The sequence below is a fragment of the Musca domestica genome, unplaced genomic scaffold (assembly GCF_030504385.1).
Source record: "Musca domestica strain aabys unplaced genomic scaffold, Musca_domestica.polishedcontigs.V.1.1 9, whole genome shotgun sequence".
Lineage (NCBI taxonomy): Eukaryota > Metazoa > Arthropoda > Insecta > Diptera > Muscidae > Musca > Musca domestica.
In genome coordinates, this window is record NW_026712435.1 from 17,540,957 (window position 1) to 17,559,605 (window position 18,649).

General features: G+C 37.9%; 1 protein-coding gene across 1 annotated transcript in view; it reads left to right on the top strand.

The window, feature by feature from the left end:
- The window catches only part of LOC101892880 (uncharacterized), a 45,515-nt gene extending 27,938 nt beyond the window's left edge, over positions 1–17,577 (top strand). Inside the window, exons 8-14 of the mRNA XM_059131638.1 lie at positions 21–371; positions 440–656; positions 4,955–5,363; positions 7,748–7,823; positions 10,734–10,815; positions 16,858–17,156; positions 17,227–17,577. Coding sequence (XP_058987621.1) covers positions 21–371; positions 440–656; positions 4,955–5,363; positions 7,748–7,823; positions 10,734–10,815; positions 16,858–17,156; positions 17,227–17,361 — 1,569 coding nt within the window. The 3' untranslated portion in view covers positions 17,362–17,577. The remainder of the gene's footprint in view (positions 1–20; positions 372–439; positions 657–4,954; positions 5,364–7,747; positions 7,824–10,733; positions 10,816–16,857; positions 17,157–17,226) is intronic.
- Positions 17,578–18,649: the final 1,072 nt, after the last annotated feature.

Sequence of the window (18,649 nt, forward strand, 5' to 3'; positions counted from 1 at the left end):
TGGTTGACGGTTGACCAGAGAAACGGTTAAACGATTTGAGAAAAAAAAAAAAAGAATTAAAAATAATTAACTGCGAAATGTTCCTGAAGAACTGCATTCCCTGGTTTATTGCCTGTTTCCTTTGCTGCTGCTGCTGTCTGGACACTTGTTGGGGTCATCGGGGTTTTATTGGTGGCGCCAACCCTTCCAATGGCTATGGTGGTAACTTTTGCCAAACACCCCTGGGTGATATGGGCTCGTGTGTCTCTCTGAAATATTGTCCAGAGGTGTTGACTTTATTCCAACGTTTGGACACAAATTCGGCCAAACAGTACTCCTCCGAATTGCAAAGACGTTGTGGCAATCGCATGACCTATGACCAGTATCCAATTGTGAGTATGGAAGATGTGTAGTTTTTTGTTTGTCGTTGTTGTTGTTAGTAATGGAATATTTTGTGCAGCTTTGTTGCAAACATGTGGTAATGACCCCAATCAATGGCTCACCATCGGATACCCAAATGAGGGATGGTAGAGTGACAACAACTACAACAACAACAACCTCGACGACGACTACTGAAGCGTCAACATCTAAAGTGGACACCGAAACTGCAAATAGGAACAGCAATTCTCCCAATGTGTTGTGTCTAACAACGGCATCAACATCCGGACTTTGTAAACGTAAGTAGCGATTTTTTGAATATTTAATAATGCAGTTTTATTCAACGGCGAAGTAATTAATTGTTGATTAGAGTGTAACGTTTTGTAAAAGCCATAAGTATATTTATCTGCATCCCGGGAGCTTAAAATGTTGAGAGTGACCACATTCGATAGTTGGGTATTTTTATATCCTACCACACTATGTGTGGTGGGTATTATAAGTTTGATTGGGCCAAAAATTATGTAACACCTCGAAATATTGGTTTCCCACATAGGAAAGTGTATATGGATCTTCCAATCTCGCCGAGCTGAGTCGATCTAGCTATATATGTCCGTCCGTCTGTCCATGTTAATGTGTAATCACTCTACAGGTCGGAATTATGGCCCGATCCTCACGAAATTTTGCATGGAGGTGGGGTTATGGTCAGAATAAAAGCCTATTGCTTTTGGAGATGAGCGCATAATATTTAAGGGGTTGAAATGGACCACAAATTTTCTGATTTTACAGTTTCTCTACAGGTCGCAATTATAGAGCAATCGAAGTCAGTTTGCATGGGGCTAGAGCTTAGGGCCAATTTGGATGGTCATCGGATAATATTTAGTGAGTGAAATAGACCATAACATTTGTCTTAAATAAAAGCGAAATTTTCCATTAAACCACGAATATTTTTAAACCCGGCTAAATCACAAATAGATGAATAGGTCACTTCTGAACGTTACTTAGATGCCGATAGTAAATTTATCGGATATATATAGCGAAATATATACATCGATTTTTTATCGATTGTATGTACACGGAAATGCTCTGGAATAGAATTTTGAGACCATGTAATACATATATTTTAAAATTTTTTATGAACGCCTAAAAGTATGCTTTAAACTTGCTAAATATAAACTTAGAAAACGCCACTTTACATATGATTCTAACACGATACGTAAACTAGCCTTTACTAAGTAAATTACATTGGATAAATAGACCGACAAAACAAGTCGTTGACTGGATTTAAATCCAAGATGGTATGGACGACAGAATGGTACCTTCTGGTACCTCTCCCACAATCCGCAAAAAAATTTGAATACCCAAAACGCAAATAACCAAAAAATAAAATGAGCACCCAATTATCCTCCAATTTACACATCCCAATATTTCTACAAAAGTAGCATCTGGCATGAAGATGAAGTATATCGGCCCACACCTTCTGGTACCTCAAAGGGAAGGCAGCCCACAAAAGGGTCACAATTTCTTTACCTTCCACCATTTTATGGAGGGTATATTAACTTTGTCATTCCGTTTGTAACTCCTCGAAATGTTCATAATAGACCCTACAAAGTCTATTTATATTCTGGATCAGCGTAAAATTCTAAGACGATCTAGCGATGTCCGCCTGTCTGTCTGTCTGTCTGTCTGTCTGTCTGTCTGTCTGTCTGTCTGACTGTCTGTTGTAATCACGCTATCTTTCGAACGAATTGAGATAGAAGGCTAAAATTTTGCATGCATACATAGTTCACCAGTAGACAGGTTAAATTCGTAAAAGGGCCATATCGGTAAACGTTTTTGTATAGCCTCCATATAAAAGAACCTGCCGATGTTCGGTATTTTCATGATTTTAGCGACATAATTTACAGGAATTATTTCAAATTTCGTGTTTGAAGTTCGTAATGGGTTCAACAACCTATGATAAAAATTTTTGTATGCAGGACCATACAAAACTTCGAATAGCCCCCATATAATGGTATCTCCCTATTTTCGGTATTTTGATGATTTAAGTGACATTATTTGCCGGAATTATTTCGTATTTGAAGTTCGTAATGGGTACTACAGCCTATGACAAAAATTGTTGTATGCAGGTCCAGGACTTAGTATAGCCCCCATATAATGAGTAGTTTCAAATTACGTATTTAGTGTTCGTAATGGGAACTACAGTCAGTGACAGAAAATTGTCTATGCAGGTCCAGTCTTCGTATAGACCCTATATATCAGTACCTCCCTATATTCGGTATTTTGACGATTTTAGGTACAATACTCATCGTATTTGAAATTCGTAATGGAAGCTACAGCCTGTGACAGAAAATTGTCTATGCAGGTCCAGGTCTTGGTATAGCTTCAATACAACGATACCACCCTATATACGGTATATTGATGATTTTAGTTACATTATTCACCTTTTATTTCAAGTTTCGAATTTGAATATGGTAATGGCTTATGACAAACAAAGCCTATGTAGGTCCACGTCGTATAGACCCCAATATAATGTCTGTGATCGGTATTTTTAAGATTTTGACAGAATTTTTAATGATTTTTTTTTGAAAATCTACAAATTCGTTCCAAATGGTGGAGGGAATTCAAAGTTCGGCCGGCCGAACTTACTGCTTTTAAACTTGTTTATTTTTATTAAATGAAAGCAAAAAATGTCGGAAGAATCATTAAGTTTTAGAATAAGTTTAGATTTGTTAGAATTGGTCACCTTTGGCACGAATTATGACCTTCAAACGGCCAATGAAACCGTCGCACCCTGCCCAAATGTTGCTCTGCGGTATTTTGGGCCATTCCCGGCGAAGCGCTAGCTTGAGGTGATCGACACTTTGGTATTTTTTAGTACCAACCTTGCTTTCCAAAATACTGCAGACACAATAGTCCAACGGATTGGTATCCGGAAAATTTGTGGCCATTGTGCGCTAGAAAGGAAGCGAGGAACCTCATTTTGTTACCATTCTTGGGTGGCGCGTGCTGAGTCCTGTTGGAATGTCCAAGGTCTGCGGCCAAAATGTTTGCGTGTCCAAGGCTTTACACCCTCCAGAATATTTTCGCGAAATATTCGGCATTTGTTCTGATGCCACGGTCGATTTATACGAGCGGAGAACGACCATCGGCTATTATGGCGGCCCACACCATCACCATGACAGGCGAGTTCTGGTCCGGTTCTGGCCAACCGAAGGTGAAAATTTTCAGCTGATCTCTTTGACAAGTAAACACGATCATTTTGTTTGTTTACAAACTGCTGGACAATGAATGTTTTCTCATCGGAGAAAAGCAAATTCGGCAGTTCACCACTTTCGGCCAAGCGAAGCAACTCTTTAGCTCTTTTGAGTCTAATTTCTTTCTGTTGTGGTGTAAGTTCTTGCACTTTTTGGAATTTCAATAGCTTGTCCCCGAGTTCATTTTTTCAATATTTGCCGAATGGAATATTGCGATATGTTCAGCTCACGAGCCATTTTTCGGCCACTGCGATGCGGCTTTTGATCAAGTCGCTTCCTTACTTTTTGAACTATTTCTGCTGATGTTGCTGTTTTCTTTCGTCCACTTCCTTGACGTCGGGCTACGATACAAGTATCACGGTAACGAGCGATGGTACAAGACACAAAAGATTTATTCACAGTTAAATGTTGGAGCTCTCTAACGATTGCCACTTGCGGTTTTCCAGCCAAATATAAAGAAATCACACTATCACGCTTGGATTCAATCACGAATAACTTTTTTCTGGAAAATTCTCACCAAAATACTTTTGTACACTCGTAAACAATTTATTAAGCTGTCACTGTAATAATTTTAACGGCTGTCGGACGAGTGGCTTAGAAATGACAACAGTCTGAAGATGGTTGCAGTTTTTCCACATCTCCCTGTATTGGAGCTATATTCAAATCTGAACCGATCTCGGTAAAATCTGGCAAAAATATTTCTGAAATGTATTTGAAAAATTTCTCCGAATATTGTTGTTACGGGTTTGCTTGTTAGGGCTGTGGAGGATAGATTTAAAAAATCGAATGAAGAATATTTATAGGAGGAATAGCTATATCTGAACCGATTTCCACCAAATTCGGCATACTTGTGTCTAGGTTCAATTTGGTTATGTGCGCAAAATTCCATTTTATTTTGGCTAATATTACACATTTGGGGCACAATAAAAGGCAAATCGGGCAAATATATATATGAGAGCCATATCTAAATTTTGACCGATTATCTCATTTTCAATAGGGTTCGTCCTTGGACCAAAATAAATGCGACGTGTACTTTACAAAAAAAAAAGAACATAGACTGACAAACGGACGGACGGACATACATAAATCGACTCAGAATGCAAATCCTCAGAAGGAACTGTCGAACTATTCCTTCCCTATAACACAAAGACATAAAAGCCTGACCACAGTGTGGTGTAGGGTATGAAAAGTGTAAGTAATGGGTCAACATTTTGAATAATCATAACGCAAGTCCATATATAATAAATATACCGCCATTGGCTTAGAGTATAAATACGGTTTAGCTTTTTATAACACATTTCCAATTATTTACCCTGCTTCCTTCATTTTTTCTTCCTTTTTAGCTTTGAGAGAGTGCCCCCGGCTTTTACAACAATTGCAAAGAGATCCAAATAATGAAGAAATCAAAGCAAATCTAAGAACATCTCATGATCGTTGCGGCAATGAAAGTACCATGGTCTGCTGCCCTACCGACAATGATTCGGAGGCTACAACAACAAACAGCAAGAATTTGAATCGTCGTCAAATGGCCAATTCCAATTCACATTCACTACCCAGCGAAGCCGATGGCTGTGGTCTAGTCAATCAGACGGCACCGAAAATTGTGGGCGGCGATGAAAGTCAAATCGGTGCCTGGCCATGGATGGCCCTAATCGGCTATGATCCCTACAGTACCCGACCGTTTAAATGTGGTGGAACTTTAATCTCTAATCGACATGTGATAACGGCGGCCCACTGCATACGGCATGATTTGTGAGTATCAAAAGGGAGGAGAGCAAACGCTGATTAAATTTATTTGTTTCGATTACGCAAAAAGAAAATGCATATTGGTGTGATAGTAAAAATTCCAGGAAAAAAATCTCTTATGTCATATTACGTCGTTTTTATACCCTCCACCATACATAGTATGGAGGGTATATTAAGTTCGTCACTCCGTTTGTAACTCAGCGAAATAATAATTTTAGACCCAACAAAGTATATATATTCTAGATCAGCGTACACTTCTAAGACGATTTAGACCGGTCCGTCCGTCCGTCCGTTGTTGTAATCACGCTAGAGTCAAAACGAATAAAGATTGAAAGCTAAAATTTTGTACCGATCTGTATTTTGTCTGCAAGCAGGTCAAGTTCGAAGATAAGCTATATAATTTTTTAAAGGAATTGTCTGAAATTCTACGCAAGAAGTTTTCTGTGAGTAGTTTAACCCCGAATATAGATCCACGATATCGTGTAGCCCCCATACAATGGTGCCCGGCGATATTTGATATTTTTATGATTTTAGCGACATTTTTCAATGGAATTGGCTTCAAATCCACACAAGAAGTTCCTTCTGAGTATCTAACCCCCTGTCTAAATAGGTCCACGATATCGTATAGCCCCCATATAACACTACCTCCTGACATTCGGTATTTTGATAATTTCAGTCACATTTTTCATTGCACTGTCTGAAATTCTACATAAGGAGTTCTCTGTGAGTACTTTACCCCCTGAAAGATAATTTTCTATATAGGTCCACGATATCGTATAGCCCCCATACAATGGCGTCGCCCGACATTAGGTATTTTGAAGATTTTTGCCACATTTTCAATGGAATAGTCTGAAAATCAACAAAAGGAGTTCTATCTGGGTACTTTATCCCCTGGAAGAGGATTGTGTACAGGGTGAGATAAAAAAAAATCTGCAACAAAGTCAAGCGCTATAATTTTTACATCTTTTTTTTAAATTTTTTGAATGAGAGCAAAAATGTCGGAAATAGCATCAAATTTTAGAATACCTTTGACACGAATGAAACCGTCACACGCTGCCCGAATGTTGCTCTGCGGTATTTTGGCCCATTCCCGGCAAAGCGCTTGCTTGAGGTGATCGACACTTTGTATCCGGAGATTTTGGTGGCCATTGTGCGCTGAAAATGAAGCGTGGAACCTCATTTTGTAACCATTTTGGGATGGCGAGTGCTGAGTCCAAGGTCTGCGGCCAAAATGTTTGCGTGCCTGAGGCTTTTATATACCCTCCAGAATATTTTCGCCATAATATTCGGCATTTATTCTGATGCCACGGTCGATTAGCACGAGCGGAGAGCGACCATCGGCTGTTATGGCGGCCCACACCATTACAATGGCCGGCGCTTGAGTTCTGGTGGCCAACCGAATGTGTTTGTTTACAAAATGCTAAACAAAGAATTTTTTCTCATCGGAGAAAACCAATTTCGGCTGTTCACCACTTTCGGCCAAGTTAAGCAACTCTTTAGCTCCTTTGAGTCTTTTTTCTTTCTGTTGTGGTGGAAGTTCTTGCACTTTTTGGAATTTCAATGGCTTTACACCGAGCTCATTTCTCAATATTTGCCGAATGGAATATTGCTCACGAGCCATTTTTCGGGCACTGCGACGCGAGTTTCGATCAAGTCGCTTCTTTACTTTTCGAACCATTTCTGCTGATGTTGCTGTTTTTTTCCGTCCACTTCCTTGACGTCGGGCTATGGTACCAGTATCACGGTAACGAGCGATGGTACGAGACACAAAAGATTTATTCACGATAACGGTAGCCACTTGTGGTTTTCCAGCTAAATATTAAAGAAATCACACTATCACGCTTGATTTCCATCACGAATAAGTTTTTTTCTGGAAAATCCTCACCAAAATGCTCTTGTACGCTTGTAAACAATATAATAAGCTGTCACTGGAATAATTTTAACAGCTGTCGGACGAGTGGCTTAGAAATGACAGCAGTCTAAAATAGTTTGCAGTTTTTTCATCTCAACATGTTTATAGGTGAGATAGGGGTAGCGTTGTAGCACCCATATTACGCTACCCCGAGATATTCGGTATTTCCAGGATTTTCGCGACACCGAAATTGCGTCAAATTTCGTATTTTGCGTTCGGAATCGTTACTACAGTCTACCACAAAAAATTACTTACACAGCACCATGTCTTCGTATAGCTCCAATATAAAAGTTTTCATTTGAGCGGTATTTTTCGAGGGATTTGTTTTTTAATTTTTCAAGTTGCTTCTGCATAGTGGAGGGTATAAAAAGTTCGGCCCAGCTTGGCTGCTCCTATACCAGTTTCTTTTATTTATTTATTATTATTTTGTTTTTGTATAAAAAGTTGTAATTGTTTTATTTTCTTCGCTTGCTTCTAGATCTTTTGTAAGGTTGGGCGAATTCGATTTGTCTACGGACACAGAAACCACATATTTGGACGTTAAAGTCGTAAAGGTAAGTTTAAAAAGAAGGCTATTAGTTATTAAGTAATTTCGTTTTTATTTCCTCAAACGCTGCCATCTCAGGGATATAGCGCAAAATTTTCACTCTGCGTCAGATAGACAATATTTTAAATGAATCTATTTCCAGCCAACTACCATTCCGTTTGTAACACCTCGAAATACTGATGTTCGACCCAACTATGTAGATATATTCTTGATCAGCGTAAAATTCGAAGTCAATTTGCCTATGTCCGTCTGTCTGTCTGTTCAACCCTCTGTATGATGCAATCACGCTGTCTTGCGAACCAATTGAGATGGAAGACTAACGTTTTGCACATGTGTGTATTCTACCAGCAAGTCAAGTCATAAGTTCGGCCGCTTACTGTATGGATTTTCGACTGTAGTTTTTTTGGTCGTCGCTACTGACAAGGAGGTTGGAACTAGCAACCACGACAGTTTTTGACTACCTCTAATTCACAGTCAATACTTGGACTACGGTCCAAATAAGGAACCGAGGTCCCTGTAAAACAACGAGCCTGGGGATACATAAGTCGATTTTCGATCAATCGACGTTTGAATATTTTTTGAATATTCCCAGAGTATAAGTCGACATTCGCTTGTTGTAAAAACTCAAAGTCGACTTTTTCTAATGGATTTTCAGATCATGGATTTGTTATCGATTTTTATAACATCCACCATACCTAGTATAGGGGGTATATAAACTTCGTAATTCCGTTTGTAACTAATCGAAATAGTTAGTCCTGTTGGAAAGTCCAAAGTTTGCGGTCAAAATGTTTAGGTGGCTTTAAAGACATTAATACACCCTCCAGAATATGTTCGCGATAATATTCGGCATTTATTCTAACCGTCGGCTGTTATGGCGGTCCACACCATCACTATGGCCGGCGCTTGATTTCTGGTGGCCATCCGAAGGTGCAAATTTTCAGCTGACCTCTTTGCAAGTAAACACGATAATTTTGTTTTTTACAAACTGCTGGACAACGAATGTTTTCTCGTCGGAGAAAACCAAATTTGACAGTTCACCACTTTCGGCCAAGCGAAACAACTCTAGCTCTTTGAGTCTATTTTCTTTCTGTTGCGGTGTAAGTTATTGCACTTTTTGGAATTTTAATGGCTTTACCCCGATTTACCGTCATTTTTCAATATTTGCCGAATGGAATATTGCGATATGTTCAGCTCACGAGCCATTTTTCGGACACTGCGACGCGGGTTTCGATCAAGTCGCTTCTTTACTTTTCGAACTATTTCTGCAGATGTTGCTGTTTTCTTCCGAGCGATGGTACGGGACACAAAAGATTTATTCACAGTTAAATGCTGGAGTGCTCTAACGATAGCCACTTGTGGTTTTCCAGCCAAATATAGAGAAATCACACTATCACGCTTGAATTCCATCGCGAATAACGGACGAGTGGCTTAGAAATGACAGCAGTCTGAAATTGGTTGAAGTTTTTTCATCTCACTTTGTAAAGTGGTTCTATACCCTAAGACATATGGCTATATTCGCCCCTTTATATCGTTTGATACGGACGTTTGGCCTTATCGAACTAACGGTCTTTGAGCCTAGGTCTCTTTGGACTAAATCCGTTTCATGACATTTGTAGTCGATCTAGGGGTGTACGTCCGTCCGTCAGTCTGTCTGGTTGGTGCGCACTATAACTCTCGAAGGGAGTATCCGATTTGGTCCAAACTTGGTACATTGTAATATTATAATCAAAACTAAGATCGGTCAAGCAACTTCGGCCCGAAAATAATTTACTTTATAGAACAAGAAAGAATCATAAAATTTTGCCCAGCTTGTGCACATTTCAATATTTTTACTAACGCAAAATCTGATGTGAAGATGGGATATATTGGTCAGTAGCAGACTTGTCTGCCGGCAGGTCAAGTTCGAAGATGGGCTATATCGGTCCACGATGTCGTATAGCCCTCATATAACGGTACCCTCCGATATTCGGTATTTTGAAGATATTAGCCACATTTTTCAATGGAATTGTCTGAATATTAACACAAGTAGTTCCTTGTGAATATTTTACCCCCTGAGAGAGAATTGTCTATATAGGTCCACGATATCCCCCATATAACGGTACCCCCGATATTCGGTATTTTGATAACTTTACCCACATTTTTCAACGGAATTGTCTGAAAATCCACACAAGGAGTTCCTTGTGGGTACTTTATACCTCGGCAGGGAATTATCTATATAGGTCCACGATATCGTGTAGCCCCCATATAACGGTATTTTGATGATTTTAGCCACATTTTTCAACGTAAATTGTACACAAGGGATTTTTTGTGAGCTCTTTACCCCCCGACAGAGAATTCTTTATATAGTTTAATGATATCGTATAGCACCCATATAACGGTACCCCCGATATTCGGTATTTTGATGATTTTAGCCACATTTTCAAATCGTATTGTCTGAAAATCCACTCAAGGAGTTCTTTGTGAGCACTTTACCCCCTGAAAGGGAATTGTCTATATTGGTCCGCAATATCGTATATCCCCCATATAACGGTTCCCCCCGATATTCAGTAGTTTGACTTTTTCCAATGGAATTATCAGAAAATCCACACAAGGAGTTCCTTGTGAGTACTTTACACCCAGAGATCGATTTGTCTTAATAGGTCCGCATCAAGTGACGAAATTTTCACTCATAGGCAATTTTGCATTCATCATTTATTTTGAATGACTTGCAGTGATCTGAATACAATGTTTGCAATTCTGGACAGATTGTAAATGTATGCATTGTTGTTGTTGTGCGCATTTGTGCATTTTAAATAATTTAATGATATACATTTTTTGTGCACAAAATTAAATTATTATTTTATTCTATATTTGCATTATTTTCACCGCCAATTAATCGATGATAATGATGACGATGACGACCATGGCGTGTAATTAGCATTCAAAGCATCCCCAATTTGGTAAAAACCGAAGATCAGATTTGGCGATCTTGCTATTGGAAACAGTTGTACAATTTTCAGGTATGTATGTAGATATGTATGTGTGTATGTGTATGTAGTATTAAGTGTTGGAGTAATGTTTATTGGAATTTACATTGAGTTAAAATAAAAAACAAGTAAGCAAAGGCTATAGACGTGCGGGGCCGACCATGTGGTACCCTACAACACTACAATATGTTAGAAGCCCCTTTATGTCCAAATCCATTTTTTTTGAAGATTTCGCTTTTAAAATTATGTCACGGAGTACAGCCCAGATATTAGCCTTTTTATTTTGACCACGGCCATTTGCCCAATATTTACGCTCTCCGTCGTGCTGTTCGTTGTTGTGGTCCATTTTACAGCAAAATATAATCCAATGGTCATCCAAAATGCTAGACTTCTTCCCTGTCCTTAACTCTCTTCACAGACGTGTCGATTGGCTTCAATTGTGTGATCTGGAAATGTTTTCTGTTTTCTCCTCAACCCCTAAATACTTTTCGATCATCTCCAAAAACAAGAAGCCCCTCTGTATCTCCAAATTTAGACTCATATATATGATTTTCTTCTCAACGATATTTGGATATATTCGTCAACGAAATCAGCATAAAAAAGCCTGAAGTTCGCCTTTTGTGTATTTCGGATATTATCTGTAAATAATGTTGGTATTTTTTCACACAAAAGTAGTGGTCCATTCAACCCGCTGTTTTAAACACTAACTTCATGTGAGATTTTGTGTCCTTTAGTTTATATTTGTTACCTTTATAACGGCTTCAAAAATCAGGAACATTTTTAGTTGTGGGTCCATCTCAACCCCAAAATATATTGCGTACATCTTTGAAAACAAAACGCCTAGTCATTCTGAGCCTAACGCCACCCATGTGAAAATTTTCGCGAGGATCGGACAATAACTGCAATCTGTATATACTAACCCCAACTTGTGTTGTAAGGTAAAAAAATATCACAAAATGTATACTTCAATATTATAAGTCAAATTAAAACAAGTAAAAAAACAGTTCGGTCGGCCGGGCCGAATTTTTAATACCTTCCACCAATTTGAACGAATTAGGAAAATTTCAAAAAACTAAAATCCATTAAAAATTCTATTAAAATCTTAAAAATACCGAATATCGGAAGTGCCGATATATTGGGGGGTTATATGATATTGTGAACCTATATAGACAAATCTATTTCTGGGGGTAAAGTACTCACACAGAACTCCTTGTGTAGAATTTCAGACAATTCCATTGAAAAATGTAGCTAAAATCATCAAAATACCAACTATCGGGGGGTACCGTTTTATTGGGGATATACGATATCGTGCACCTATATAGGCAATTATCTTCCAGGGGATAAAGTACTCACAAGCAACTTCTTGTGTAGAATTTCAGACAATTCCATTGAAAAATGTGGCCAAAATCATCAAAATACCCAATATCGGGGGGTACCGTTATATGGGAGCTGTACGATATCGCCGATATAGCCCATCTTCGAACTTGACCTGCCTGCACACAAAAGACAGATCTGTGCAAAATTTTAGCTTCCTATCTTAATTCGTTTTGACTATAGCGTGATTACAGCAGACGGACGGACGGACGGAAAGGGCTAAATCGTCTTAGAATTTTACGCTGATCAAGAATATATATACTTTGTTGGGTCTAAAATTATTATTTCGATGAGTTAGAAACGGAATGACGAACTTAATATACCCTCCATACTATGTATGGTGGAGGGTATAAAAATCGCATGCCATAAATAATAGGAAACAAGTTAAAAAGCAGTAAGTTCGGCCGGGCCGAACTTTTAATACCCTCCACCATTTGCAACGAATTTGGACATTTTTAAAAAATAAAATCCTTAAAAAATTTTGTTAAAATTTTAAAAATACCGAATATAGCCGTTATATTGGGGTCTATACGACTTGGACATACATAGGCATTGTTTGTCATAAGCCATTACCATATTCAAATTCGAAACTTGAAATAAACGGTGAATAATGTAGCTAAAATCATCAATTCCTTACCCTTATATACGATATTATAAGGAGGTGCCGTTAAATTGGAGCTGTGCGAAGACCTGGACCAGCATAGGCAATTTTCTGTCCCAGGCTGTAGCATCCATTACGAACTTCAAATACCACATCTCAAACAATTTTGGTGGGTATTGTACCTAAAATCGTCAAAATACCGAATATATGGAGGTACTGATATATGGGGCCTATACGAAGACCTGGACCCGCACAGACAATTTTCTGTAACAGACTGTAGTTCCCATAACGAACTTCAAATACCAATTTTGAAACAATTCCGGTGAATAATGTCGCTAAAATCATCAAAATACCGAATATAGGGAGGTACCGTTATATGGGGGCTATATGAAGACGTGGACCTGCACAGACAATTTTCTGTCTTAGGGTGTAGTATCCACCTTGAACTTCAAATACCAAATTTGAAACAATTCCCGTGAATAATGTTGCTAAAATCATCAAAATACCGAATATCGGGAGGTACCGTTATATGGGGGCTATACGAAGACGTGGACCTGCATAGACAGTTTTCCATCTTAGGGTGTAGTATACATTTTGAACTTCAAATACCAAATTTGAAACAATTCCCGTAAATAATGTCGCTAAAATCATCAAAATACCGAATAGAGGGAGGTACCGTTATATGGGGGCTATATGAAAACGTGGACCTACATGGCCCATTTACGAACTTAACCTGCCTACTGGAAAAATAAACATGTGTGAATTTTAGCCATCTATCACAATTCATTCGAAAGATAGCGTGATTACAACAGACAGACAGACGGACAGACAGACGGACCGACAGACAGACAGACGGACATCGCTAAATCGACTTAAAATTTTACGCTGATCAAGAATATATATACTTTTTTGGGTCTGACATGAGTATTTCGAGGAGTTACAAACGGAATGACAAAGTTAATATACCCTCCATAGTATGGTGGAGGGTATACAAATAAAAACAAGTTAAAAAGCAGTAAGTTCAGCCGGGCCGAACTTTAAATACCCTCCACCATTTGCAACGAATCTGGAAATTTTTAAAAAATAAAATCCTTAAAAAATTCTGTTAAAATTTTAAAATACCGAATACAGCCGTTATTTTGGGGTCTATACGACGTGGACATACATAGGCATTGTTTGTCATAAGCCATTACCATATTCAAATTCGAAACTTGCAATAAACGGTGAATAATGTAGCTAAAATCATCAAAATATCGTATATAAGGAGGTGCCGTTAAATTGGAGCTGTGCGAAGACCTGGACCAACATAGACAATTTTCTGTCACAGGCTGTAGCATCCATTACGAACTTCAAATACCACATCTCAAACAATTTCGGTGGGTATTGTACCTAAAATCGTCAAAATACCGAATATAGGAAGGTACTGATATATGGGGCCTATACGGAGACCTGAACCCGCACAGACAATTTTTTGTCACAGACTGTAGTTCTCATTACGAACTTTAAATACCAATTTTGAAACAATTCCGATGAATAATGTCGCTAAAATCATCAAAATACCGAATATAGGGAGGTACCGTTATATGGGGGGGGGGGGGGGGCTATATGAAGACGTGGACCAGCACAGACAATTTTCTGTCTTAGGGTGTAGTATCCATTTTGAACTTCAAATACCAAATTTGAAACAATTCCCGTGAATAATGTCGCTAAACTGATCAAAATACCGAATATCGGGAGGTACCGTTATATGGTGGCTATATGAAAACGTAGACCTACATGGCCCATTTACGGACTTAACCTGCCTACTGGAAAAATAAACATGTGTGCAAAATTTTAGTCATCTATCTCAATTCATTCGAAAGATAGCGTGATTACAACAGACAGACGGACAGACAGACAGACAGACGGACATCGCTAATTCGACTTAGAATTTTACGCTGATCAAGAATATATATACTTTGTTGGGTCTGATATGAGTATTTCGAGGAGTTACAAACGGAATGACAAAGTTAATATACCCTCCATAGTATGGTGGAGGGTATAAAAATCACAAAATACTACAAAATCTGTACTAACATCATTATTGGCATCTTTTTATGCGATTTTTTTAGATTTTATTCTTTTATTCTGAATTGACAAAAATTTGTCAAAATCGGTCCAGCCATTCTTGAGATATAAGCATTCTAGCTAACATCCCCTTCCTTTGCATATATACATTGTATTAAACTTCATATACCACTAAGACCGTTTGGATAATGGTGTTAAACTTTTCAAAAAAACCATAATGTATGTGAGCCTGTCGTTTAAGGGCCATATCAAAACGGGAACCCTCTATAGACAATTTTATACTTCAAGGATTTTTATCTACCAAACCTTGATTTGAAACAATTTCGTGGGTAAATGTGACTAGGATTATCGAAATACCGAATATCGGTGGGTATGTGCGCTATAGGAAAACGTGGACCTAAATATTCAAAGTTCTATCGCCGGAGCTATAACCCATTACGAACTACAAATACAAATTTTTAGAAAAATCCGTGGAAAAATGTGGCAAAAATCATCAAAATACCGAATATCTGGAGGTACCATTATGTGGGGGATATACGAAAACGTGGACCTATGTAAACTATGTTCCGCCACAGGAGCTAGAACCCATTAAGAACTACAAATAACAATTTTTAGACAAGTCCGTGAAAAAAAATGTGACAAAATACCGAATATCGGGAAGTGCCGTTATATGGGGACTATACGTGGACATACATATATACTATGTTCCGCCAATCCATTGCGAACTACAAATACATTGCGAACTACAAATACTAATTTTTAGACAAATCCGTGAAAAAATGTGGCGAAAATCATCAAAAAAAATACCGAATATTGGCAGGTACCGTTATACGGCGACTATATCAAAACGTAGACCAATATAACTCATTTTCAATACCACCCATCCTAGACACAATCCAAATTCTTCTGCCAAATTTGTAACCTCTGCATCAAACGGACAGATGGACAGACTGACATCGTTAAATCCACTTGGAATTTTATGCTGATAATGAATATACAGGGTGAGATAAAAAAACTGCAACAAAGTCAAACGCCATAATTTTTACATTTTTTTATTTATTTTTTTTTTTTTTTTGAATGAAAGCGAAAAGGTCGGAAATAGCATCAATTTTTAGAACAAGTTTAGATTTGTTCGATTTGATCACCTTTGGCACGAATTATGGCCTTCAAACGGCCAATGAAACCATCACACGCTGCCCGTATCTTGCTCTGCGGTATTTTGGCAAATTTCCGGTGAAGCGCTTGCTTGAGGTGATCGACACTTTGATATTTTTTAGTGCCAACCTTGTTTTCCAAAATACTCCAGCCACAATAGTCCAACAGATTGGTATCCGGAGATTTTAATGGCCATTGTGCGCTGGAAATGAAGCGAAGTACCTCATTTTGTAATCATTCTTGGGTGGCTCGTGCTGAGTGCGATGGTGCTGGCTTTAATACACCCTCCAAAATATTTTCGCAATAATATTTGGCATTTATTCTGATGCCACGGTCAATTAATACGAGCAGAGAGCGACCATCGGCTGTTATGGCGGCCCACACCATCACCATGGCCGGCGCTTGAGTCCTGGTGGCCAACTGAAAGTGCACATTTTTAGCTGACCTCTTTGGCAAGTAAACACGATCATGTTGTTTGTTTACAAACTGCTGGACAATGAATGTTTTCTAATCGGAGAAAACCAAACACGGCAGTTCACCACTTTCGGCCAAGCGAAGCAAGTCTTTCGCTCTTTTGAGTCTATTTTCTTTCTGTTGCGGTGTAAGTTCCTGCACTTTTTGGAATTTCAATGGCTTTATCCCGATTTACCCTCATTTTTCAATATTTTCCAATTGAAATATTGTGAAATGTTCAGCTCATGTGCCATTTTTCGATCCCTAGGACGGGGGTTTTCATCAAGTCGCTTCTTTACTTTTCGAACCATTTCTTTCGTAACTGATCAAAGTTTGCTACTCTCTTCGCGTGCTATGACGTAAAAATTTATAGATTAATAATAAATATCAAAAAATACTAATTTATATATTTTTTCCTATTTTAGATCTTATCGCTCCCATTTGTATGCCCAATTCCGTACAGCTACGTTCCAAATCCTATGTCAATAGTATGCCATTTGTTGCCGGCTGGGGTAATACGGAACAGAGTGGAACTTCTTCGCAGGTATTGAAAGAGGCACAGTTGCCGGTATTGGAGAACGATGTCTGTCGTCAGATCTACAAAAGATTGGCGCCAAGTGTGCCCGATGAAGATTATGGCAATGCCATAATTTGTGCAGGTTACACGGTGGGCGGAACCGACACATGCCAAGGCGATTCTGGTGGTCCACTGATGATACCTGAAGTAAGTATTTGTTTAAGATTTTTTGAAATGATTGATTGTAAACATATTTTCTTCTTCTTGTCGCCTATAGTTATACAAGGGTGTTACCCGTTATTACTTGATTGGTGTCGTCTCCTATGGCCATGGCTGCGGCAAGGTGCCAGGAATTTATATTAGCACCCAACATTGGATGGATTGGATTGTGGAACAAATCGAAACGATGTGATATTGAAGAAAACAATTATTGTTTTATCTCAAAAAATAGTCATTTGTTTAATAGCCAATATCATCATTTTGTACATATCCAAATCCATATACATATGTAAACGCATTTATAGGAATATTTACAATACAACTATATTAAGAACTTCACATTTTTTATATTTTTTTTTTATTTTATTCCCTTTGTATTTAAATAATAATAAAACGTGTCAATTGTAAATGGTAGATTTAAATTTATAGCAAAAGGCCATGATAAAATTAAGAAGATATCTTTCTGTATTCATATTCTTACAAATTTTTCGAAATTATGCCTTAGACAACGTCTCTTGTCAAAATGAATATTCGTAAAGGCATTGTGTCATATGAAAAGTGATTTTTTTATAATTAAGATTTTAGTAGTGGGTTTTTAAGCGCACCCAACAATTTTTAAACTTTAAAATGCTATATAATACACATACATTAGTTTATATTATTCATACTATGAATACATTAATATATATTATGTTTGTGCGTAGCGCCTCAAAATATGTTGTAAGAAGTAAAAAAACATTAAAATCATTTATATGATTTGCTTGTCTACGATATTTGGCTATATTCGTCAACGAAATCAGCATAAAATAGCCAGAAGTTCGCCTTATGTGTATTTTGGAGTTCGCCTGTAAGTTATTTTCAGCATTTCGTTAGAATGAAAATGTTGGTATTTTTTTCACACAAAAGTAGTGGCCCATTCTACCCGCTGTTCTAAACTTTAACTTCATGCAGATTTCATGTCATTTGGTTTCTATTTGTGACCTTTATAACGGCTGCAAAACAGAATTGTTGGTCCATTTCAATCCCTTATATATTGCGGACATTTTTGAAAACAACAGGCCTAGTCCTTCTGAGCCTACACCTGTGAAAATTTTCGTGAGGATCGGACGATAATTGTAATCTGTATACAAAAAACCCCAACCTGTGTTGTAAAGTGAAATAATGTGACAAATTATGCAATACAATAATATAAGTCAAATTGAAAAAAATGTTATACTTTTATGCAAAGAGGGCATTCTGAATTGACAAAATTTGTCAAAATCGGTCCAGCCATTCTTGAGATATAAGCATTCTAGCTAACATCCCCTTCCTTGGTGTATACATTGTATTGTATATATTTCGCTATATATATCCGATGTATTTACTATTGACATCTATGTAACGGGCAGAATTGACCTGTTCGTCTATTTGTGATTTCGCCGGGATCACAAATATTCGCGGTTTAATGGAAAATTTGACACTTTTATTTAACACAAATGTAA